Genomic DNA, 27,604 nt, shown 5'->3' on the forward strand with positions numbered 1-27,604 from the left:
TGGTTTCAGACCAGCGCCTCGTAGCCTATTGAAGACATCCTTGAGGAGCGTTAAGTGTTCTTCAAACGTCTTACTGACAATAATTAGGTCATCTAAATAAGCAAATGCTTTTGGCTCTAGCTGGGGACCTATAATTTGGTCTAGTAATCGTTGGAACGTTGCTCCAGCAGAATGCAATCCAAACGGCATTACCCGAAAATGGTACAGGCCCTTGCCAGGTACGGTGAAAGCAGTGAGAGGTTTGCTTTCTTGCGAAAGGGGTACCTGCCAATATCCTTGTTTCAAATCGATGGTAGAGATGAAGGAGGCTTCTCTCAATTTCTCCAAAATCGAATTTATTTGGGGCAACGGGTACGCGTCTTTCTCGCTGACGCCATTTAATTTTCTAAAACCTATGCAGAAACGATATTTCCCACTGGGTTACTTCACGAGCACTATCGGAGAACTCCACGGGCTCGACGATGGTTCTATAACTCCATCTTGTAACATCTTATCAACTTCCTCGTTAATGATCTGTTGCATCGCCGGATTTCTAGGATAGTATCGTTGTTTTATCGGTTCGTTCTTGCTGAGTTTGATTCGATGCTCCACCAAAGTTGTTTTTCCCGAGCAGGACTCGAATTTAGGAAGCTCTTCCTGTAAAAATTCGTTCAATATGTGTCTCTCTTCGTCATCTAGTGAACTAACCTCCTCTGGTACTCTGTCACTATTCATACAGCTGACGTCGGTCACACGACTGTCATATAGATCTCCGCCGCAGTTAACTGATACCAAATTTAATGGTCGGATCAGGTCCATGCCCAGGATGATCGGGGCAGTCAGCGACGGCAAATACGCAGTTGCTACGTCCAGCTCGTGATCGGTGATTCTGCATTTAAAGCGATATATGCTCGAGACGGACACTTGAGTATTGTCGGCTAGTGAGATTTTGAATTGTTTCCTCGCAGGTAGAACACCTACTTTCCCCAGGAAATCGGCTACCTCTTCATTAATGAGTGACGCCACTGCACCGGTATCAATCAACGCTTTGAAGTTTCTTCCGTAAATCTCCACGTTCGTGTACGGTCTCGGGTCATCAATATCGATTCGATTGTTCATGCCACAAAAATTTTTAATTTTGTCGAGCCATTCATTCCATTCTTTTGGGGTAGTCAGTTTTGACTTCGGTTTGGACTCCGGTGACCCCCAACTCCCGAAGTCCTCGCTTCGTTTCCCGATTGCCTACAATCACATGATGCCGTTTTAACACCTGGCTTCTTACAGTTGAAACATTTCAAATTCCTTGGTTTTCTACAATTTCTATAGAGATGGCCTGGTATTTCGCAATTCCAACATACTATCCCTCGTATACTATTAGGCTTTGACGGGTTATTTTGGTCGTCACAAGTTTGCATGTGTGTAGTGGCTCTCTGATCGGTGGACGGTTCATTGAAAGATACTTTCCGTTGCCCGCTGTCGGAAGGCCTGGTTTGCGCAGTTTCAAGTTTATCCTGAGTTTCCGTTCTGGGATGTGCAGTCCTAGACACGGCATATGCTTGAAAACTTTCTTTCAGTTGCTGAGATCTACCTTTGCTTTGAAATGCTGTTTCCGGAACTAGCGCTTGAGCAGGACTCGGTGGAGGGCGATAATTAAGTTTTTCTCGTAGACAAGTTTCATACTCATCAGTAACCTTCATTAGTCCGGCTAAGTTCACGAAATCTCTCCTTCGAACATACATTTTATACGTCGGGTGCGTATTATTGTAGATTCTCTCTAACTTCTCAGTCTCCGAAAATCCTCCTCTTCTTCTGATGAGAGTAGACAGAGCAACAACGTATTGTTTAAACAGTTCTCCATCGCCATGGGTTCGTTTTCGAATTTCATCATCCAGATGAACGATATACCCCGGTGGCAGGTACTGTATCTGAAAGTCTCGAAGAAAATCTACAAAGTTTGCCCAAATATCTCGATTATTTCTGTACCACAAAAGTGCACTCTCTTTTAGCAGTTCAGGTAGAGCTTTTAGCATTCGATCTTGTTGGACTTCATAAGCATCCATCAATTCGTGTAGTCGTTCTAAGAACGATATGGCGTCAGTATCTCTCCTGCCATCAAAAGGAAGATTCCATTTGCGCACCATATTGCACAATGTAGCGGTGTCTGAAATGCTGTGTGGGTTACTCTCGAAACCAGACGCCATGTTTCCTGACTGCGTATTAGTGAACTCGTAATACTGTTGTGGTAGCGAGTTTGATGGATGTACGTTCCGGGATGCCATCAATTCATACTCTGAATTCTGGCTCAACTCTCTCGGGGTTGTTTGTTCGAAAGTAGTTGCTCTAGTCGCTACGAGTTGGGACTGTGGTCGTACAGCTCCTGACATTATTCGCTTAACTTCTTCGAACGTAGCGGTAGGCGGGAAACCAAGCATCTCTCTAATAACTTCCATCTCTGTTCCTGTCTTCGATTGCACATTTTCGTTATTTGGGAGAGTTTCGCCGCTCGTTGCTCGACTCAAACTTCCATATTCCGTAGGAGCAAATCCGAGGGAAGGGCTCTTCGCAATCCCACTTCGTGCTAATCGCACTAATTCTGCTCGCAACTGTTGGCTATTTCCGTCATTCGGTACTCCATATTTATTAAGTACAGCTTGTAGCTGCGGTTTGGTGAGCTTATAAACCCAGCTAACCCTTGCATCCAAGTCGGTTGATATATTGCCGTCATCGGCGCTTGGAGTTACCAAAGTCTGAGGATTTATCGGATGTCCTGTTTGAACGGTCTTTGGTATTACTCCAGTAGAAGTAGACGTCGTAGGCGGAGGCTTCGTTGTTTTTGAATCTGTTTTTCTTTGTATCGCTTGTAGTACCGCTTTCTCCTCCATTAATATACATCCAAAATACGTTCCATCCAAGAAGGTTTAGAATGATTCTCAGAAACCTTAAAATGTATAGATCCATTTTCAATAGTTATTCGCAGTAAGTTTGTGTATTTTAAGTTGTCTCTGTCGTATCACTTAGTATTTTGTCTTTCGATTTCTATTCTTTTCATTCCAATTGTTCGGGCGCCATTTTATGTGAGGTGTTTCGGTGAAATCGCTTTTTATATCGTCTGCCCTGATAGTTGCAGTCGTGCTGGGTTCTATTCCAGGGTTGTGATATCGACTTATAGCTATTTCTATCTTACCCGCGCCCTCACCGTACGCTGGTAGAGATCGATATGATACACAAGGTTAAACGTGAGTGAACAGAAAATCTCAGACTCGTTCAGAGCGAATTCAGTTATTCGCACTCTTCAATAGAACGATATCATCACAGTTTTCTGTTCTATGTTTCGCGATTTTACGTGGATAAATGTTGATTAGAGCTGTCAATGCCCCGTTCTAGAATGCGACGTTTGGAAATAAATCCTATTGTAACGACGACTATTTGACAATTATTTGTGCGTGAGAAAAACAGATTTTTAATATCGGTGGTCCGCGAGATCTTTATTCCACAGCCGTTGGCTCAAACCGGTCTCAGTATCGTCTGCTCGTTTCTTCTTCCTTCAGTGTGTTGTTGTGCTGTGTTAAGCTGAGGTTATGTTTTGACTTTATAGTATCAAAATAAAATATTAAATATATTAAACCAACAGATTCCTTCTCTATACTAACAAGACTAACGTTAACGTATAAGTTTATAAGTTAAGCTGGAAGCAAAATGTCTAATGGAAGTCTTGTGTTATATCTCTCTCCTGTGAAGCAGCTAAATCCCTTCAAGCAAATATATTTAGGTTATTTAATACAAGTATCCTTGTTCAGCAATAATACAGGTATTTCGTGTGTACTATTTTCCTCTTTAAGCCCTTAGTATCAAATATGCTAATATTAACAAGCATTAAAAGTTTGTTATAGCCTACAACCTAACATTCACTTTGAAACATACTCTTCGAAGTAGGAAGTAAAGCTTATGCGATTTACAGGGCACCAAACAAATATTATTTAGAAACCGGGCTGAGAATTCAGAGGTTTATTAAGCCAATGAATAATATATCTGTAAACAAGGCTGTTACCTAGATAGCCTAAATTAAGTTCCCAGCCTATCCTGGCGTTGATCAATAACTTTGAGCTTAGGCTATTAGGCCTACACGACTTAAAGTAAGCAAAATATATTATCATGAGCTATAGAAAGGTTTATATATGCTATATCTAGTAGATTGACCAAGTACATACACCTAACTTATCTTATGCACCAAACTATTAACTTTTAAGAATAGGATAACAAACCTATACAGTTTATAGGATGCAAAATATGCGTTTGCAAACTAGGACAGGTAGTGAAAGGTAATAGAACCTATATTTGATAGATACACTACTGTCACCAAACGGGATAACCTATAAGCTGCTGTTAACCTATCCTACGCACCGAATTACTAATTTTAGGAATAGTATAACAAGCCTACGCGGCTTATAGGATGCAAAATACACGTTTGCAAACTAGGACAGGTAGTGAAAGGTAATAGAGCCAATATTTGATAGATACACTACTGTCACCAAACGAGATAACCTATAAGCTGCTGTTAACCTATCCTACGCACCGAATTATTAATTTTAGGAATAGGATAACAAGCCTACGCGGCGTATAGGATGCAAAATACGCGTTTGCAAACTAGGACAGGTAGTGAAAGGTAATAGAACCTATATTTGATAGATACACTACTGTCACCAAACGAGATAACCTATAAGCTGCTGTTAACCTATCCTACGCACCGAATTACTAATTTTAGGAATAGGATAACAAGCCTACGCGGCTTATAGGATGCAAAATACACGTTTGCAAACTAGGACCGGTAGTGAAAGGTAATAGAACCTATATTTGATAGATACACTACTGTCACCAAACGAGATAACCTATAAGCTGCTGTTAACCTATCCTACGCACAGAATTATCAATTTTAGGAATAGGATTACAAACCTACGCGGCTTATAGGATGCAAAATACCCGTTTGCAAACTAGGATAGGTAGTGAAAGGTAATGGAATCTATAATTAATAGATACACTACTGTCACTAAACGAAATATCCTATACTACGCACAGAATTATTAATTTTTCAAAGATTCCGTAGAATTCAAGGTTAACGAATCAGCACTAGTTTTTATATTCAACATTCAATATTCGTACTGTTTTTAAATTCCCTTAATGATTACAATTCGGGGTGACTCACCAAAAGACGATATATGCCGACTCCGTAGGGCTCTCGTATTCCTCGACTCGACTTCATAAACCGACTTCCGTAAGCGAAAACTCTTCTCCTCGAATTGGCTTCACTCCACGACGTTAGCAATAAAAAACTCTCTGTCCCTTGTCGGATCGGCTGTATAAGTAGGCCGCCAGCCGGTCATGCGCAGAGACGCGTTTTCGTCAGTCGTCGCCAGACGCTGCAGCGGTCACATCGGAGCTCCGGCTAACTGCACTGCCCCGAGTAGAGAGGTTCCCTAACCTCAAATCGACTCCTTCTAATGGAATGACGACGCGACTATCGACGATAAAAAATAAATCGACACACCTACTTGTCAAAATAAACGTTTTCTCATTTAAGAAAAAAAACGGGGTATAAAAATTGAACTCTTACGTGTTAAGTTTTCTTAGCAATTGGATTGCGTCATTAGGATTTCAAACACATTCATATAATCTTTACGTATTAAGATTTTAATTGATTCCATCCGTTATTCAGTTTTACATTGAGAAAACAATTTATGTAACGAAATTTGAGTGACTAATGTTATACGGCGATTATGTAACGTGTGAGCTTAGCAAAATAATCACAGTCTATGAGAAGTTTACTAATGTATAATTACAGTAGGCAAACTATATTGTATTACTTCAAACTTACGACCTATGATCTGAAGATTTATAGTTTGTCAGGGTATTGACGCTTCGTAGTCATCCATTCCAAAAAATATGAATTATTAGGGATTAGCTGTTACGAACATCTTTACTATTACTACCCCAAGTTATTAGTAGTTGCAAGATCTCATTATTTAGGCATTTTGTTATTGGACGGGTTAGAAACAAATGAATAGTGATACATTTTAGGGTACATATTATACAGATTTTTTCAATACCTTTAATGAATCGTTTGTGAAATGAATTATTAATTATTAAGGATTAGCTGTTATGAGCAGCTTCACCATTAATAACCCTAGTTATTATTTGTTGCGAGATCTCATTCTTTAGGCATTCGTTATTGGTAGGATTTAATTTTACAGATGCCACGTCTCATTTTGCTTGGACTATATATATATAGTAATGGTAGCACATTCACCCGGCAAGTGGAGATCCGGGTTCGACTCCCGGCGAAGCGAGTACTTTTTGTGATTCAATGTTTATTGAAATTAAATCAGGCTATTGCCATTAATACAATTTAATATATATATAAATTATATATATAAAAAATATAACATCTAAGGAAGAAAAAGCCATTAAGTCTTTAAAATATAACAAAAATATCGTAATTTTACCTTCCGATAAGGGGAATTCTACAGTAATCTTGAATAGGAGTGATTATATTAATGAGGCTAACAGGCAATTACAAGATTCTACTGTGTACATGACTCTGGAAAAAGACCCAACTAACGATTTTAGTGCAGAAATCAAAGAATATCTCTTAGAAAATGGCCCCAAGCAAAATATTTCTGATAATATACTTAAAACTTTAATCCCAACACAACCAAAGTCACCTGTATTCTACATGTTACCTAAAACACACAAACTAGTAAGACCTCCTCCAGGCCGGCCTATTGTTGCAAGTATTGGAGCTCCTACAGAAAAAATTTCTGCTTACGTAGATGACATTCTACAACCTTTTGTTAGAGAGTTGCCCTCCTATATCAAAAATACCAATCATTTCTTAGAAAGACTATCGGAAATTCCTCAACCATTATCTGGTGAAATAATATTAGCTTCAGTTGACGTAGAATCACTCTACACCAATATTCCACATGATGAGGGCGTCGAAGCAATTGGGAAATGTTTAGATGAAAGACCGAAAAAACACTTTACCCACTTCTAATTTTATCACTCATTTAATTACTATGATCTTGACTATGAACAATTTTAAGTTTCTAGACAAAAACTTTCTTCAAATAAAGGGCACAGCGATGGGGACAAAAATGGCTCCTTCATACGCCAATCTTTTTATGGGGTTACTTGAGAAAAACTTTTTATCAACCCAAAAATTTCAACCCTTGGCTTGGTTTCGTTATATTGATGATATATTTCTTGTTTGGAATAATGGAATGGAACATTTGAAACAATTCCTAGAAGAATTAAACGATTTTTCATCACTAAATTTCACCTGGAAAACATCGCCAAATTCTGTGACCTTCCTTGATGTAGACGTTTTATTAAACAGCGGTCGTTTTAAAACTAAAATTCATGTCAAGGACACAAATAGTATGCAATATTTACATTATTATAGCTGCCATCCACAGTATGTAAAGAAATCTATACCCAAGGGTCTTGCTCTTAGAGCTAAGAATCTATGTACAGATGACACTGACTTCCAAAATTATGTAACAACATTATCAAATTCATTAATCAACAGAGGATATCCTGCAAAATTAATTAACAGTGAAATAGCTAAGCCTAAAAACACAAACCATGTTTTAAGTGTTGTGGAAAAAGATGCCAAATTTGTAACTCAGTATCATCCTGGATTATACAAAGTAAATGGAATTATGAAGACCGCCTACAAAATATTGGAACAATCTCCAGAAACAAAGGATCTTTTTAATAGACCTCCTAGAATTATTTTCAAAAGACCACCAAATCTGAAAAATGTATTAGTTCATCCAAAATACATTAAAGGTAAAGACAACAGTCAAAATTTTAAACACAAATGCCATCCATGCAATAAACCACGCTGTGGAATATGCAATATGATGCAATCTACAAACTGTTACAAAAGTTGCGTTACGCACAAAAAATATTCTTTTGCAGAAGATATCACATGTAACAGTGAAAATGTTGTCTATAAATTATCCTGTCAACATTGCCCTAAAGACTACATTGGAGAAACATCTACGTCACTTAGGCTGAGGATGAACAATCATCGTGCCGATGTTCGACATCAAAATTTACTTAGACCCGTATCTGCACACGCTGTCCAACACAACAAAACCTTTGAAAATTGTTTCTCTCTAATTGGCATCAAGAAGTTTCAAAATTATGACAATAAAGAATACACAAAATTATTACTAAGAAGATATGAACAAGCAAATATAATGGCTCTTCAATCAAAATCACCAGTTGGATTAAATTTGAGACACAGCTAATTTAAATTTATTATTCAAACTTTTTATCTATCTCTGTGTTTAGGAAAGGTTACATGTTTAATTTTCTTCTTTGATACCATATGTTTTGTTTTGTTGTTTCCAATGTTTTTATAACCTTCATTTTTATATTTGTTTATATTTTATTGTATACATGCTTTTGATAATGTTACTGAAAAGTAACGAAATATTAAGCTTTTCAAGTTGAAGAAACATGTTTTGTTTTCTTTTATACCTATATATATATATATATATATATATATATATATATATATATATATATATATATATACATATGCACGTTATATTTCAGGTCTTATTTCCTAACACGTTCGTTATTATTGCAATCTCATTGCTTGGGCACTGATTTTTAGTCGAGTCTCTCTGGAGGTTGAAGGCGCGCCTGAATTGACAACGAAATATTTCACTCCTAAACTTGGGCTTTGATGATTGAAACTTTTAATAGGTAGAATCTTCCTAAAATAATGATATTGGAGCTTTGTTAATTACTTTTCAAAAACAACTCAATACATCTTTCGAGAATCCGTTTTGATATTAAGGGATGAGATGGCAAAATCTTGTATTAAACAACTGCATTCGATCAATGGAAACATTTTAGTAGTATAGATGTGTATGTTTACCGACGTCTCAAAGACGAGGATGAGGTCAAAGGTCAGTCACGTGAAAGGCCATCTTGGATCACGTGACCGCGGGAATTTGTCCCTCTCTTGCGGGAATTTTCCCTCACTCGCGGGAATTTTTCCCTCACTCGCGGCCATCTTGGATCACGTGACCGCGGGAATTTTTCCCTCACTCGCGGAATTTTTTCCTCCACCAGTCACGTGATCGACGCCAGATTCATAGCTTGTTTATCACAGATTCAAAGAGTGTCCAGTACAGATTCAAAGAGTGTCCACTACAGATTCAAAGAGTGTCCAATACAGATTCAAAGAGTGTCCATCACAGGTTCGTGGTTTGCAATTTTGCGTTTACGACTCGTATGAACACAGTAGCGCGATGACGTCAATCGGCGACCCCTGACATCCAGACAGAGCGGCGCCAGACGCTTGTCGAGACATGTCGAGTTGCACAACACCGTTGACGTCAATGGAAAATCCCCATTGACGTCATCTCGGTCTATATAAGCCGGCCCCTCCCTCGCATCATCCTCAGTCGAGTTAGACAACGCCGTGAGTCAGTAGTGTCTGTAGTGCGCAACAAGTAACCTAACCTAACCTAACCTAACCTATATTAAGTGATTGTATTCATTATTGTTGTTGTGTTAGAGTGCATTGTATCCTCACGTTGTGATTATACTGTACAGTGATTGTGGTAGTGCCGGGTTACTAAGTAGACGATAATGGCTAGTTCCAGTTGTGATGTGTGTGGTGCAATGGTGAGGAAGTCGAACATGGCGCGGCATCGTAACACACACAAGAGCAAATCGTCCGCAGGAGTTGAACCTCATGTGCCAGAGGCCAAAAAGAAGTGTACGCGCTGCAACAAGTTCATAACGGCTTCCAACATGTCTCGCCATCTCAAGGTATGTGGATCAGCTAAAACGACTGTGGAACCTAAGAATCCGTGCCCGCATTGTCAGCAACCGATTACTATGTCCAACTTGAGCCGTCACATTGCAAAGTGTTCTCCAGGCGCCTTAAAGCGTAAGCATGATGTAGCTACCGTTTCAGCACCACCGCCGAAAGTGCCACGCCAAGAACCGAGCGCTAGCATGTCTGGCTTTGGAATCGACGACGAGATTACGGAGGTCGACAAGGCGTTCAAGGGTCGTATGAAAACGTACATAATAGAAAACAAGCGTGGTATCAAAGACCCCAAAAGATTTCTTAAAACATGTAGAAAGCCAATCACTCGCGAAATAGCACAGCATGTCGACGAACACAACATCAAAGCTAACCTCGTATTTGAAGCCGAATACACAAAACCGACGAATGGTGTGATTCAAAAGATGAATTTCAAAACTAAAGACAACGTGATTCTTCCAACTACGGACATTAGGGTGTATGTTAAAACGGCGATGAAAAAGCTTTTTGAATGGAAGAGTTCTACGCCAAGGGATCTGGTTGGACCTTGCACAAAATCCTCCACCTCGAGTTACGAATTAATCGTTACGTTCCACTCAGAGGCTCCAGTTACATGGAACTACACGAAAAGATTTCAGCTAAGAAAGCAATCGTAAATATAAAGAACACTGATCAGAAATGTTTCGTGTGGTCAATCTTAGCCGCGTTGCATCCCAAGGGGTGGCAAGCGAAGCCTGAGCGTATCCACCACTATCAACCTTTTGAGCACGAACTAGACGTACATTTGGACGGTATCACTTTTCCTGTGAGTCTCGACCACGTCAAGCTGTTTGAAAAGCGATCTGGAATATCCGTCAACGTGTACTCTTACGACGAGAAACTGGTCGTCTATCCGCTGTACGTGACACGAGAAGAAAAAGACACACACGTTGACTTGCTGTATATTAGAGATCAAAACAACTCTCACTACTGCCTCATCAAAGATCTCAGCCGATTAGTACGTTCACAACTTTCAAAGCACACGACTAGAACCTGGCTCTGCAAGCGCTGCCTCATGCATTACGGAACCGAGGAACTACTGACCAACTCGACCAACTACTCGACCAACGGAACACGCAACACAAACGACTTGATTACAACTTTACCGTCTGCCGGTTCAGTTGCTCCGTGTTACCGACGATGATATGGCTCGGCAATGTGGGCCAAGCGTAAACTCGGTATGGGACTGTCGACGTCGGTGGTAGAACGGTGGTACGTCGTTTTAAAAAATATTTGCGTGTATCATCGTCGGTGGTAGAACGGTGATATGTCGTTTAAAAAAATATTTGCGTATATCATCGTCAGTGGTAGAACGGTGATATGTCGTTTTAAAAAATATTTGCGTGTATCATCGTTAATGGTAGAACGGTGATATGTCGTTTAAAAAAATATTTGCGTATATCATCGTCAGTGGTAGAACGGTGATACATCGTTCAAAAAATATTTGCGTGTATCATCGTTATTGGGGAAACGGTGATGTAGCGTGTATCACGTCGTTAAGCATAAACTTGTATTTACCGTTATGCGCTTTCCTCGTCATGTCTATTGAAATATATCCGTGCGGTTGAGACCAATACTTTCTGCATAAAGTTTCAAATTCACGATACGTCATGTCCGATCTAACAAAGTCGTCGTATATTCGTTTGGTGTAATGTTTGATTTGTTTAAACACGCACAGCATGTTCACATTATTACGAATCACTTGCATGTCAACTTTCCCATAACTCTGACTCTATATACCATTACGAGTCAAGTGAAAGGATTGGTGAGCTACAGTAAATCGCAAATGTACATGTTGCCGACTAGCGGTTTCATTTTCAAGTTTAATGGCGGCGGCAAGTTCGAAGCGTTGGGTACACTCGGCCACTTGGGTCTGGGATTCTTTGACCATTTACGCAATCCGATGTACAAGGGCGGGTTCGAGATCACATTCACTCGAGCCGAAGACAATGACGCTATATACCACTGGTTAGGTAACACACAAGGAGCAACTGAACCGGCAGACGGTAAAGTTGTAATCAAGTCGTTTGTGTTGCGTGTTCCGTTGGTCGAGTACGAGACAAACGCCAAGAGCCAGCTGATTGCCGGTCTCAAACAAATGAGTGATAAGGATTCGCTGAAATACACTTACTTGCAGTGGCAGTGTATCGATAAGAAAGGCGTGTTCGGTTCAACGTTCAACTTTGACGTCACCGGCCTCTATCGTAACGTGTACAATCCCAAATTCATTATCGTTGCACTGCAAACAGACCGCACCAACAAGCAGAAGAAAAACCCAAGTCGATTCGATCATTGCAACTTGAAGAATGTGTCGGTAAAAATCAACGGACACCGCTATCCGGCGGAAATGCAAAACTGCGATATGGCGACTCAAAACTACAGGTTGTTGTACGACCAGTACTTGGCGTTTAGAAAACTCATGTACGGCGATACGGACGTGTATGTCAACATGGACGATTTTAAATCGAGGTACCCCATCATAGTGATTGACACGCATTTGCATCCCACGAGCCGAGACAGGTCCAGAAACGATATACAAGTCGAATTGGATTTCACTACAGCAGTTGCGTCCGCTCAAAGCGACGTGGGCACTACGGCGTACGTAATATTGGTGTCTCAGACAGAGTTCATGTACGACATTACGCGAAACGTCATTCGCATGGTACAGTGATGACGTTTATCAGTGTCCTCGTTTATGCAGGACAGCGTCGTGTTCCAATATATGTAACGCACCAATACGTGTTTTAGTAAAGCAGGTCTAATACTATAATATTTGTACACACAGTGTTATCTGCGCCCAATAGGTTATCTGTGGTCAGAACAGTCCGAACAACTATCCCACATGCAATAGCCTTCTCACGGCTGTAGCGTTCATTACTGAAGTACCGCGACGCGTTTACTTTATCGTCGTGTGTTATTTTTAAATATAACAAGTAAATTATAATACTTTTACGTGATTGGGAATTTCCACGTGACTCGTAAGTACATATTATCCAATTGTGAAGTTAAGGTAACGTTAATTTTGCCTATTTATACTTGTGTTTGATTCGTTTGAAGAAAGTTTGGTTGAATTTGTAAAATTTTCAATATTCGATACAATTTCATTACATAATTTTCAGTGTTCAAGCTACGTACTAACCACGGAAGAACACAGCCCATGCATTACAATTAAATTGTGTGCAAAATTACAAATGTTGTATGTCATACACTGTTATATTTAAATTTGCAATATTCATAGGTATAGCACTGCCGATATTGTTAATAAATAATTTAATTTAATAATAATCCCTAATTATTAGGGAATTGTAAATAGGAAAACAATTATAGTTTTAGTTAGGCTATCCTTGAAGAAATTTTCAAACATCCAGATCCGATTCAAAGGTAGCGTACATATACTAGTTTTTATTCACATAGCCCATTGAGTTTGACTCTGTATCAGTATATTGCCTGTGAACTGTATGTAAATGGTACTATTGTGATGTTTGTTTAGTGAGAACAAGCCTATTCCCTGATTACAGGGAAATAAATAAAAAACAAGCTTGCTACTGCTACAAGTGCTTGTTACTGTACAAGTTACAAAGATTAATTAAGTTAATTAATTAATTAGTTACTAATTAAAGCGTTGCATAAAGTCCTTTTTTAGTAACTATTCTAGTATTTATTTCTAGTATCTATCCTGACAAAGTATAGGTAGACAACATAGGTTAACTTAATATGCGTATTTTTCTAAATTGATATAAAACACTTATACAATTCAAACCTTCTAATGAAAGAGGAAGAATGATTAGATTATTAATGTTTAATATACCAAGCACTTATTATTCGCAACACTCGGAACGGTTTATCTTGGGTCACGACCTTACAGATTACAGCTCGTTTGCTTCTATTATCACGACTGTTTAATTTTAATTAAACATTTATTTTATATCAGACTTTTGTGATGATAAGTACATTACTAGAAATCTGAAAAGAAAATAAACAACAACATAAAAAAATATATACATTTTATTTAAATACAATGTGTGAAAATATTTACATACAGCTAAACGGGTTTTTACATAATATATTTACATTTGTTTTTACCGTAGGTAGTCTCACTGTGTCGACAGAGCAGACCGGATTTCCAGCTCAGCCATAACTTCTACGGGGATGCTGTAGTGTCCCCAGGGCAGAGTCCCGATGCCGTCGTCTTGAATGTAACGTTTGTCATCGTGAGGCGACAGAACAATCTTTTTGAGTTCAACGCTGTACAGGTCGTGTTTGAAGCTCCGGATCATGTTCATCGAACCGTACTGTACACCTGAGGTGAACAGACACTGTTTGTAATCGTCGAAGGTCAGGTGGTTTTCTATCGTTGTCTTTTTGACACCTTTCGACTTTTTGATCACTCCGCCTTCGGATCTGCTGGAGTACATTTTCGAGCGAAGTCCTACGTGCTCGTACATGATTCTGCCGTTGAGCTCGTCTTTCATCTTCCCTAGTACCTTTTTGTTGACTCGAGGCATGTTGTAACGGTTGGGATGAGGGTAGTCGCTGGTGTCGAACAGATCGATCATGTCTTTGATGTCTTTGTACAAGTCGGTCGTCTGGATGTGGTACGTTAGCGAGTCGGTGTCTGTATATTGAAGTTGGGCTTTGTGACCGTACCGCCTCTTGACGACGTTGTAGTGGAAGTCGTACATCAGCGTTTTCGACACGTCCAGAATGCTCATGCCGACGTAGATTGCTTTGTTGAACATCAATTTTGTTTTAGACATGTGAACGGCTGCCAACTGTTCGGTGAATATCGTCCTGCTCTTAAAGTTTGGTTGAGCAGTCCACTTGTCGACTTGTTTGTCTTTCGTGGCCAGTCGGATGTCCACTCTGTTCCGGATGTTTTCCATCGTCTTACCGAACACGCTGTTATTCATGAGCTTAAAGAAATCTTTCTCAAACTCGTTCCTGGCTTGCGTACGCATCTGAGTGTTCAAGTCGATGTAGGGCTTGAGCCAGGCAGATTGACTGAAGCTTATAACTCTGTGGACTTTCTTAAGTTTCATGCCGAGTGATAGATACTGTTTTAGATTCCTGTAGTGGACAACATATTTTTCCTTCTCAAACAGTGTGGTGATGAGTTTCTCTTCTTTCGATCCCGGTGGTACTCGACGTTCCGGTGCAAGAGGCAAGTCGGAGTGCAAGTCGTGCAAATTCTTTGGATACACCAAGTCAACTTCCAGAATGTAGCCAGTTGGTGCGTCATCTGGGACTTTTGTAACGTCAATGTCGGTTTTGCACCACTTGAAGTTCTTATACGGCATGTCTTGACTCATTGCCCAGCCGTAAAGATTGTTTGCGTCCAAGTACGTCAGGTAGGAAGTCGGCTGGTCCTCATCGAAATCTTCCATGTAAGGGTTGTTTGCTGCGGCGTAACGGTTAGAGCACTGTGATACTCCGCCTCGAATGCCCTTGCCGATCATCAGGATCATGTTGTAGTCACTGAGAAGGTCGAGTCTGATGCCGGTGGTCTTGAGCATCGCACTCCACGCGAGTCCGGGAGCCGTGTAGTACCAGGCTGGGTCGAGAAGGTATGTCTGCATGCAAACGTCGCGAAAGTTCTCCATAATGTCCGCCAGCAAGAGTACGTCCGTCTTGTTGTACAACAGTGTGTAGTCTTTCATGGTTTGAATATCAAAGTTATTCCAAACGTTCACCGCATGTCGGTAGTCCTCGGGCTTTACGTGAGCGTCGTTTAGCTTGTTGTAGAAATCTTCTTGGTTTGGAAGCGAACAACGTTCAAACTTCTCAATGCTGTCCATGTAGTCGTAGGGATACACGCCTTTCTGTAACAACAGTTCAAGTTTCTCACCTTGGTAGAATTTGGAAGTGTGTCTGAACTGATCGGGGGACAGGTTCTTAGCCAACTTGTCTAGACTGCTTGCCATGAATTTCAACGAGTCCAGGAACCGTAGCTTCACTCCACGCTCAACCTCGATAGTGTACGAGATGTAACGTTCCTCGTTGTTTGGAATAACTTTGATGGTCTCGTTGTTGAGCCCAAACATCTTGATAAACAGGTGGGTGTCGTATCCGCTCAGGTTGTGAACAAACACTGGCAGGAAATGCGGTTTCTTGAAGTTGAGGTTGCAAGAGTTGTGTGCCATACCTCTGAATTTCCCCGTCAGATGGTCGTGATCGCGAACTTCGTAATCGTTGGGATCGTTGAATGACTTGCCACAGATGTGACACTGCCGAGCGTTGGCTATTGCATGTAAATCGTCTTGAGTCAGCTCCATCGGTACAGCAGCAGCTCTTGAGTAAAGTTGGAATATTTCCCTGGCATCGTTCATGATGCTTTCCACGAACACTTGTGCAGCGTCAGTTCCGAAATACGTTGTGGGCGGTTTGTAATCACCGTCAGAGTACACGAAGTAGTACGAGAAACTAACCTCTTCGTGTTTCTGGTACTTTTCAGTGTAAGAATTTCGTGCATCGGGATCCCGGCTGCTGCTGGCTACGGGAGTCAGCATACACTCAAAGTCAGCGTAAGCCACGAACGGAACTCTCATCGCGTGTTTGAAGTCCTTAAACTGAATTGTGGAGCCTTCTTTCGGTGTCAGTATTTTCACCGCCTCGTGTTCGCTGCAGTCTTCTTTGTGTTTGATCAGTAGTTCCTCGGTACCGTAATGCATGAGGCAGCGCTTGCAGATCCAGGTTCTAGTCGTGTGCTTTGAAAGTTGTGAACGTACTAATCGGCTGAGATCTTTGATGAGGCAGTAGCGAGAGTTGTTTTGATCTCTAATATACAGCAAGTCAACGTGTGTGTCTTTTTCTTCTCGTGTCACGTACAGCGGATAGACGACCAGTTTCTTATCGTACGAGTACACGTTTACGGATATTCCAGATCGTTTTTCAAACAGCTTGACGTTGTCGAGACTAACAGGAAAAGTGATGCCGTCCAGGTAGGCGTCTAGCTCGTGCTCGAAAGGTTGATAGTGGTGTATACGCTCAGGCTGCGCTTGCCACTCCTTGGGATGCAACGCGGCTAAGATTGACCACACAAAACATTTCTAATCGTTGTTCATTATGTTTACGATTGCTTTCTTAGCTGAAATATTTTCATGTAGTTCCATGTAACTGGAGCCTCTGAGTGGAACGTAACGATTAATTCGTAACTCGAGGTGGAGGATTTTGTGCAAGGTCCAACCAGATCCCTTGGCGTAGAACTCTTCCATTTCAACCAAAAGCTTTTTCATCGCCGTTTTAACATACACCCTAATGTCCGTAGTTGGAAGAATCACGTTGTTTTTAGTTTTGAAATTCATCTTTTGAATCACACCACTCGTCGGTTTTGTGTATTCGGCTTCAAACACGAGGTTAGCTTTGATGTTGTGTTCGTCGACATGCAGTGCTATTTCGCGAGTGATTGGCTTTCTACATGTTTTAAGAAATCTTTTGGGGTCCTTGATACCACGCTTGTTTTCTATCATGTACGTTTTCATACGACCCTTGAACGCTTGCTGTACCTTTTTAATACTACCCCCTTGTTTGCTAGGTTTCATGACTTTAGGCGGAGGTGCTGAAACGGTAGCTACACCATGCTTACGCTTTAAACCGTCTGGTGAACACTTCTTGATGTGACCGATGGCAGACGTGCTAGCTGATGTGGAGCTAGTACTTGGTTCAAGGCGTGGAACCTTTGGTGGTGGTTCTGAAACGGTAGCTGGAAGAGTGTAGTTTTCGTTCTTCCGCTTTAAACCGCCTGGTGAACACTTTGCAATATGACGGCTCAAGTTGGACATGGTTATCAGTTGCTGACAATGCGGACACGGCTTCTTAGGCTCAACAGTCGTTTTAATATTGCCACACACTTCAACATGGCGAGACATGTTACGTGACGTTATTAATTTGTTGCAGTGCACACAATGTTCTTTAGTATTCGACACGTGAGGCTCGACTCCTCCAACCGACATGCACTTGGCAGTGTTACGGTGACGTGCCATTTGCGACTTAGACACCATTGCACCACACACATCACAAGCAGCAGTAGCCATTGTCACGACTTACTCGGACTACCTAGTATCCGACACTGCCTCAATCTCTGTACAGTATGAGTGATGTCAGTACGGGTCTCACATACAACGTTTCTCTAGCAACAAAAGTTTCACATACGGTACACGAACACCTAACACGTTTTCGTATACACTCGCGTCTTGTTACGTGCTGCACCTGAACGACCGCACACCAGACTGCCAGACTGCGCGTATGATAGATACCGCTGACTCACGCCGCGTTGTGTAACTCGGGCACTGCCGGCCGCCGCCGCTGACTCACCGCGTTGTGTCACTGCCGCCGCCGCCGCCGTGTGTGTTGCTCCGCTTTGTGTAATCGACAAAAAAGTTTTACGCAACTGCTGAAACAATACAGTGTAAAAAATAAAAAACAACTTGTTGCACACGAACAAGAACCGCGACTTTAAAAACAAAGACAACTACTGAAACGGTACAGTGTAAAAAATAAAACACAACTTGTTGCACACGAACAAGAACCGAGAATTAAAAAACAAAGACAACTGCTGAAACAGTACAGTGTAAAAAATAAAACACAACTTGTTGCACACGAACAAGAACCGAGAAAAATATAACTCGACCTCCCTGAGACGACTCGACCTCTTTGGGACGTTGGTGAACATACACATCTATACTACTCATTTTCAATGGGCTAAAATGAAATCTACATGAATGTCGTCTTAAGAATGGAAGGAAATTGTGCTGTCAAATAAACTCCATCAGAGTAATAATCAGCTCAGTGACGGATTGGGCTGAGTCAACTATAACACATGATGTGTTAGCCAATTTGTTATGTACAATTACACAACCTACGTAATCACGTGACTACCACTGTCATATAAATAGTAAGAGAATCAATGATGTAAAGTTTATTTTCTACTCTCACGGTTGGTTTTACGTTCGTCAATCTAAAATAAATGTAACCTGGAAAAATAGCACCATTTTAAATTGGTACCCTTATAATATCATTACATTTTAACCTCCACTAAAATTAGCGTGCTGAAAACTATTTATTTTTTGGAGTGAAAAAAAATAAATTGTTCTTTGCCAACTTCAAGAAAAACAAGGATTCTTTGTTTATACGATACAAAATGGCTCTTTGCTCTTGGACTTCTTCATTCATATATGTCCATCATTTCAGGTTCCTTGCTTTTTATCTAAAGATGGAATTACGGAAGCGCAGCCATGTCGGTTACAACACTGTTATCAATTTTGGCATCTGAAAATTAAACATGTTATTTCTAAAACTAAATAATACATTTATAGAAGTTTTTAAATTTTGCCTTTAGTCTTTTCAACATTTCTAGCTAAATTAGTGTATCTTCCATAAAATAATTTCTATTCTTAAAATTCTCTCAGGCTTCAATACAGTTCTTAGATGCCCAAAATGTTCTTTACACATGACATTTTCTTACCTCACCAATTGTCTTATCCCTGAGTTACAAGTTAAATTGATTCATGATTGCTATATATTCGTTTACTGTTCAGACTTTTCGCCTTTGGAACGCTCTCCCTGTAGATAGAAGTATCAAAGGTGGTGGTGCTTACGGTGTGTGTGTGTAATTTTAAACAGTGTGTGTGTGGAGCGGTTGAATGTGTTATAGTTCTTGTTATTTTCTCTTTTACATTGTTAGCTTCTTTTCTTTATATTAAATAATTAATTATATTTTTAAGTTCGTGAATTATTTTATGTGAAATAAGCATTTTTTCCATTTTATTATAAAGTATAAGTATGTTAATAGGTCACTTATTTCTGTATTCATTTATTATAAAGTTACTGTATATGATATGAGGTTGAATGAGGTTAATGTCGCAAATAAAGGACACTTGTTTAATAAAGGCATTTTTCATTTCATTCAGTATATGTGATAGAGGTAGATACTAAATAATTTTTGGATGTTAATAATTGTATTTAAAATATTTAAACCAAGAATTCTTCTCCTTTAGCCTACTGACATTTCCCCTCTTGAGAAGACCTCTGCATTGTCTTACCAGTTCATTAACATAAATTGCTAAATCACATTGATTTAGGAATAGTTCTGATCTAAAGATAGGATTGATTTGAAAAATCCTTAAGTCAAAGAAAACTTTTCCTAGCCCTGTAATAAAACCCATGCTCAGAATAAATTACAATTAAAAACCTCAACTGTAACAACGGTATTAAAATAAAACTTTTATCTCGGTTACAGGAAAATAATACACAAACGATACTTCTAAAAAGGACATTTGGAAAGCCTGCGGATTGTGTGGAGGTTTTTATATCTATCCAGTTTGTAAAAGAAGCCAAAGTGTTCGCATACCGTTCCTTGCCGCGATGTTACAGCACGGTTTTGTGCTAATAAATGCTGTAGTTCGTGCTCTGCATTCTAGTGTATCACATTCCATGCTTGTAACACCTTCTCTGACATTTGTAAGCAGCTAGAGATTATAACACTGTTTAAAAGATTGTTAAAACAGTATTGAGATTTAAAATTAATGCTGCAAAATGAAAAATATAAATGTAATTTTAACTTTATATTTTTAATTTTATCTAAAATATTACTTAAAGAATATTATTCAACCGAGTAGGTTTTGCTGAACGAGCAGATGCCGTTTTCCATATTTTATTTATAAAACTTATAAAGATTTAACGTTGTAACGTTTACATTCGGCAACGGTTCTTTTTAAAATGGGCTCAATTATTTTTAGGAGTTCCTAGTGTATATTGTAATAATGAAGCAAATCACTGTATATTACAACACGTGCATGCATGGATCAACACAAAACTCGGTCGAGTCAACATAGAGCCAACATGTCGGGAAACATTTTAAGTGATTGACTACTGCATCTATATAATCTTTTTCATTTATATAAAAACAAGCTTCACGACTTCACACAGACGGTACAATTTCAAAAATCGGATAATCCAAATTAATGGAGCTCTATATTTTTCAAACGGAAGTAAGGTATATATCAAGTACATAGTATTTCAGTGTTCATATTTAAGAGTTTTAATATCAGAAGTTGTGAGCTCTCGTTTTCTGCACATAGGTGCTTTTCTGAGTCGAATGGACATTGAATTGAGTTTGCCTACACAAGTAAAAATACTGTAGTCTCAGAAACATTGCCGTTGACTTCCGGTCTAAGAAATTTTCAGGCCAATAGAGTTTGTCTTATTATCCCGATAAAGAAAATATATGTAAACACATAGGTTAATGTTATTTTAGTGAAAAGTAGTATCCTTCCATCCGACCGTTTAAATTCGGTGTAATGCATTTACTGTCATACTTGAGTTAGCCTTATTGCCCTGATCTATACTATGTCAGTCTCGGAAACGTCTACTTCTGGTTCTTGTAATCTACTTTCGCTCTATGACGTTTCCAATGCTATAGTTGGGTTTGCTACGTTGTCCCGATATTTAACATACACATACATACATACATACATACATAGTAAAGTTTTCCTTTTTTCGCAATAAAAAACTTATAGTAAATATGTATAACTGAGAAACCTACTTCAGACCAAAAGCATATACTTTCAGTATAAGGACTCATTATTAAGGCAATGCATCATTTAAAAATAATCGTTTATGATAGGTTATGCGTTATAGAAGTTTGTTGCATTTCGTAATGTAGTCTGCAAAAGGAGTGGTTGAGGCATCAAGAACCAATCAGTTAGAGTATGCAAGCAATCACAGCTGTATTCGTTAAGGTGGGTTTTTACAAGTTTAATAGTATTTCCAGACAGATTAAATTCGTTACTGGCTCAATCTATAGTAACCGTTAGACAGTCACTTTGTTTCGGCTAACTGTATTGATTTGCACTACAAACTTAATATTTTCTAAAATTAAATGTAAAAGAATGCTTCTTTTATGAACTTTAGATAAAAGTGTCAACAGCTGTTAGGTGTAAATTAAATTTCGATTAATAAATTTAATTATTATAATTCCTTTTCCGAACACTACTATATTCCGGGAAACAATATATATATTTCCGCATGCCAGGCTTAGCTGTTTTGCCTGGGTATGTCGGACTCGAACATTGGCTGGTGACTGTAGCCAATGCTAATACCGACTAAAAAACTTCCCCTATACTCCAGTCTCTGAATCCCTGTGGAAACCGCCGTTAGGAAATACATCGCAGGGAGAGAATCTAGCATTTCTGCTCTTTCATCAGGTGGTTGAAGTCATTTCTTCTCGTCTAGTTATTGCGGAGTTTGTACCTCTGCCTTTCAATAGACCTTAGTTCTTTCAGCACCTCCATGGCGAATGTGCTGAAGGCGTCCCATGTAGCTTTCGATGACAGCATAGCTTCTGTGTGTATGTATATGTGTGTGTGTGTGTGTGTGTGTGTGTGTGTGTGTGTGTGTGTGTGTGTGTGTGTGTGTGTGTGTGTGTGTGTGTGTGTGTGTGTCTGAGAAGCCTATTTCAGTCAAAAAGAGTTTTAACCGCCAGAAATTTTAATCTACTTCCGTTGTAAAGTATTTCAATGCCATAGTACTGTTTGCATTGTTGCTGCGATAAAGAAAATATAATAAGCTTGTCTGAAATGTTTTCTACAGTGAAAGTTAACCACTCCAATTATTGAAATCTATTTTCAGTGCCACATTAGTATTTTATATTATTTTCCCAATTAAATAAATGTATAATATGTTGGTCTGAAAATACTACTATGGTCAAAAAGTAATTTTTATTTACTTTTGGCCGAAGGTAATTTTGGATCCGTTTATAGTGATTGCGTTGTTGCACTGATAAACAAAATATACACATAGGTCTGTGAAGTCTTCTTTAGTCAAAATTCTCGTATTTCTACTAAACTACTTCAGGAATAAGAAGTTCAGCCGTCGTAGTAGCATTTGCCTTATTGTCCCGATGAAGAAACTAAACACATACGTTGATCTGATGTTTATATTTTTGTCAAAAAGCGATTAGTGCTGCTGATTGTAATTAACTTCCGGTGTATGGTATTTCGGCGCTGTAGAAGCGTTTGCCAAGTCTCGTCAAGGAAGCTTAAACGCAGGTTAGTCTTAATAGTCTATATACTTCGGTCAAAAAACGAATACTTCCGGCCATTGAAATTACTTCCGGTCTAACTTATTTCCGGTGCCGGTAATTTTTTTTTGGGCATAACATACATTGGGGTTAAATTTCACCTTTCTAGGATATCGTTAAATTTAAAAATAATAATAATAATATGTTATTTTTAGTAATTGCAACACCATTTCAACCTCTGTAGGTGATTTATCTTCATAAGAATACTTATGTTTTCTATTTTGAAATAGGTAAACTGTATGTTAAATTTCATCTATCTAGTACAGCGGGATGATTAAAAATACAGTTCCTCTAGGGGTTGCAACCCTTTTTCAGCCTCTACGGGTTGTAGATCTGCAAAAGATCCTTTTTTTCTTTTGAGGGCATAAGACACGTGCGAATCAAATTATATTCTTCTAGGGAATAGATGAAGTGAATAATAAATTACGGGATTGCAACCACACTTCAACCCCTAATATTATTTGATATTTAAGAACAGGCATTGGTTTTTTTATATTTTAGCCATTAGTCTTAGGTATGTTAGGTATGACAAATTTAAACTTTCTGGTATATCGCGAAGTGGGAGGACTATTGATAAGTGAATTAGTTAGGGTTTTGGCTTGTATATATATATATATATATATATATATATATATATATATATGTGTGTGTGTGTGTGTGTGTGTGTGTGTGTGTGTGTGTGTGTGTGTGTGTGTGTGTGTGTGTTTGTGTGTGTGTGTGTGTGTGGACACTTAAATTAATTTGTACTTTCAATTAATTATATTAATTAATACAAATATATTATTGTATTTAATAATTTGTTAATGAATTCCTCAAAGAACTCATTTAAATACTCTTTGTATAACCTTGTTTGTGTCTCAATCAAGGTACAGATGCTGTAGCTGTTGGCGAGTAACGCCCCCTGGGTGAAGCTGTGGTATCACATTTGACGTTTTGAATAGGTGAAATGCAACTTATCTTAAATGTATAAAATACACATTCACAAGAAATGATAATATCTGTAGGAAACATCTTTTAATTCAGTATTGACTATAAAGAAGTTAGAGACATATTTTATCAGACTATTGTGACATGTTGGATTTGACTCTTTCAAGAATGTTCTAATTATCGCTTTCAGTAGTTTTACAGATTATATATTTTATTTTATAATTTTAAGACTTTATCTGACTTAGCTCTATAAATTATATATTTATTTTTTAAGTGTCTATTTACGTATATTCGTCTATTAGTTTCCTTATATTACATTGGGGAAGATTTAATATTAGCAGTTTGCTGTGCCATATCGAAACAATAAGTGGATAGAGTTAGCTTGCTGGAAACATTTTAAATTATGACATACCTCTGACGCACATTTGTTTCTGAATACTAACACAGTTCTTACTATACAGTAGGTAGTTTTAAACTAGCTGTCACTTTTATATTTAATTTATTTTTGCATTACGGTGAAGAAATGTTTGCTATATAAATGAAGGCCGTTTGAAAAATGTTCTCCATGGTTTACCTTATTTTTTAAATTTAAATTGTGTTTACTCCTGTGTAAAACTATAAATTCTAATCTAATGTCATTAGTGATTCTTCAGGATAATTTATTCTTCACCCGAAATTTATTTGTGTACTTCTGTATTATATAAATTCTTAATTTTTATACAGGCAACATCGAGTTCGACAATGGTGTACACACTATATAATTTGGGTGACTGTTAGTAAAAAAAATTAATTGTTTCTAATGTTGCCAATCAAAACCACAGAATAAGTAAATTTGTCATATAACCGAATAGAAATACATGAAATTTAACATTTTGACATAGCAAAACTTATAGCCTATCGCAATAAGTTATAAATTTGAAATGTTACATTCAAATTCAGAGAAGTCTGTTACGTAAAATGCATTTTGTATTTTACTATAAGCAGATCAGACGTTAATGGATTCAAGACAATAAAGAAAGCTAGAAAATGGCGGAAGTTTAATTTCGCTGTTTGAGTTAATAACGAATTGTAAATACAGTCTCAGTGTAGAAGAGAAACTCAGACGTTAATGCATTCAAGACCTTGAAAGCAGCAGGCAGACAGTGGAAGTTTAATCTCGCTGTTTTGGTTAATAACGAATTGTAAATACAGTCTGACTAAAGAAGAGAAACTCAGACCATGCATTAATGCATTCAAGGCAATGATGACAGTTGGAAGACGGCGAAAGTGTATTTTCGTTGCTTCATTTAATAACGACTTGTAAATACAGTCTCAATGTAGAAGAGACACTCTAAAATAGGGAAAGAACTTGGGATGTTAGAGTTGAAGTTGAACTCACTGGAGTTGGTACATACTGTGTATATACTTTTATTAGTAATGCCATCATAATTTCATAATTTCGCAGTCTTTGTCTGTGAATGTCGATGGTACCTGAATGTCAATAATATAATATACTGTGGCAGTATTCATCGCATTACCATTCACCGTTGAATTCGTACCGATCTCTCTCCCTCCAATGGGACATGTTTTAATCGTTTTCAAAACTTTGCATGTGTGCATATGAGTGAATTCATACTTAATCTAGAAGCTGTGATTAATGATAAAACGATTTCCCCCGCAAAAATCTGTTTCTAAATTATTTTAAAAGTTAAATACTATTAAAAGAGAGATTGTAGATTTTTAATTAGAGATTTTAGATTTTTTAGGAATAATGTTAGTTTTCACTACTTAGGGGTTTTACGTATTGAGTATGTTGAAGAATATAAATTTCAACTGAAATTTTGCACTTACAGTATATAATTTGGTATATAACTTTTCTGTTGTTAATTGAAGATGGTGTGCTCGTTACCATTATTGTTTACTTGTTAAATGTTTGGTATGATTAACTTATATTTTAAGGTTTCAAATTTACAGAAGAAAGCCGACATCGGTTTACGAAACTTTGTGTACCATCTTTTTTTCTGACAAATTTCAGGAAATATAAAAACAATATCTTAGTGTATATATATATATATATATATATATATATATATATATATATATATATATATAATTTCAATAAACATTGAATCGCAAAAAGTACTTGCTCCGCCGGGAGTCGAACCCGGATCTCTCACTTGCCGGGTATATGTGCTACCATTACACCACGGAGCGCTTACTTTTTCCGATTCAATTATTTTGTATTTGGCCGTATCTGTCACATATGTGTTTAAATAAGCAAACTAACATATGATCAGAAGACCAAATACCTGTCAAACGACTTTTATTTACATTAAATTGTATAAATGGCAATTGCCTTATTTAATTTCAATAAACATTGAATCGCAAAAAGTACTTGCTCCGCCGGGAGTCGAACCCGGATCTCTCACTTGCCGGGTGAATGTGCTACCATTACACCACAGAGCGCTTACTTTTTCCGATTCAATTATTTTGTATTTGGCCGTATCTGTCACATATGTGTTTAAATAAGTAAACTAACATATATATATATATATATATATATATATATATATATATATATATATATATATTTACAAAACAAAATAATTTATATGGGAAACGATTTTAGTCAATTCGTAATGCAAAATTTGTTCATGCTTTTTAACATGTAAAATGGGAAGCATAGTAAATATGCTGCTAGTAATTCAATAGTAATTTTATTTTTTATTGAAAAATTCCCCTTTATTAAATCCAAAATATATTATATAATAGCAATAGTTTAGTTATATTTATAAGCTTTTATTTAAAATCGAAATGTTCATTCATTTTTTCAATATTTGACTTTACCTATAGTTAATTTACATCTGTGCGTATATAAATTGTTGTGGATGAGGTTCCCATTGGATAAATTAATGTTTAATAAACCGTTGTTCTTTGTTTTAATACAAATTATTGTTGTGTTGTTCTTTACTACGCAATACATAATTTGTTTTTTAGCATTTATTTGAGCATTTATATCATGTTAATCATAAAACCAGCGTGGCTCTACTTTTTCTTAATAAAGATGCATCTTCTCCACTCTCTAAAAATACGTTCAACAAAACAAATCTCTATTTTGTAAACTTTGCATTACGCATTACTTTGTTAAATACGCAATTGAATTCATTCAACAACAATCACAGAAATTTTGTGTAGTTGGTGCTCAACAATGAAGGTCAAACCAATAAATCTCTTTGTTCAATCCTCAGTACTATCTAATTAATAAATCAAATCGAATGAAACATAAAAAGAAGTCTGACAATCCCAAGTGAGACAGTATCCTAAATAAAAACATGTACCGAATGGACAATATCTTAGCCTACCTAATGGACAATATATTATCCAACACATGGTGTTGGATACCGCTGAGGTCGTAGTAATGAATACTCGAAATTCGAAGTTTACATATATGTTCAATATTGGCAAATAAACGTAAAAGCACCACTTCTAGTTGGTAAAATAAAATAAAGTAATGCTGCGTAGCTGCCAACTAGAGTATGAATGAACTAAAATATTATACCATGGGATGGGCCTAAATATTCCAATGTTCTATGGATTGTACTTTCTAAATTAATAATTATTAAAACCTTAATAATAACTTCACCTTACGATTAACTTTCCTCACAAACGCGGATGTCAGCATTTTTGGCTCAACAATGCAGCTGTAGTCTGAAAAAGGGAATATTAGTAGACTGGAAGTTTAAAACATTAAG

General features: G+C 37.9%; 1 protein-coding gene across 1 annotated transcript; it reads right to left on the reverse strand.

The window, feature by feature from the left end:
* Nucleotides 1-13,965: 13,965 nt before the first annotated feature.
* On the reverse strand, nucleotides 13,966-17,901 carry LOC124368126. Its single transcript, XM_046825400.1, has 2 exons — nucleotides 17,055-17,901; nucleotides 13,966-16,892 (listed from the first exon to the last, which is right to left on the reverse strand). The coding sequence occupies exons 1-2, from the start codon at nucleotides 17,899-17,901 to the stop codon at nucleotides 13,966-13,968; spliced, it is 3,774 nt and encodes a 1,257-aa protein (XP_046681356.1).
* Between the last annotated feature and the right edge of the window lie 9,703 nt (nucleotides 17,902-27,604).

Source organism: Homalodisca vitripennis, chromosome 8 (genome assembly GCF_021130785.1).
Source record: "Homalodisca vitripennis isolate AUS2020 chromosome 8, UT_GWSS_2.1, whole genome shotgun sequence".
Classification (NCBI taxonomy): Eukaryota; Metazoa; Arthropoda; class Insecta; order Hemiptera; family Cicadellidae; genus Homalodisca; species Homalodisca vitripennis.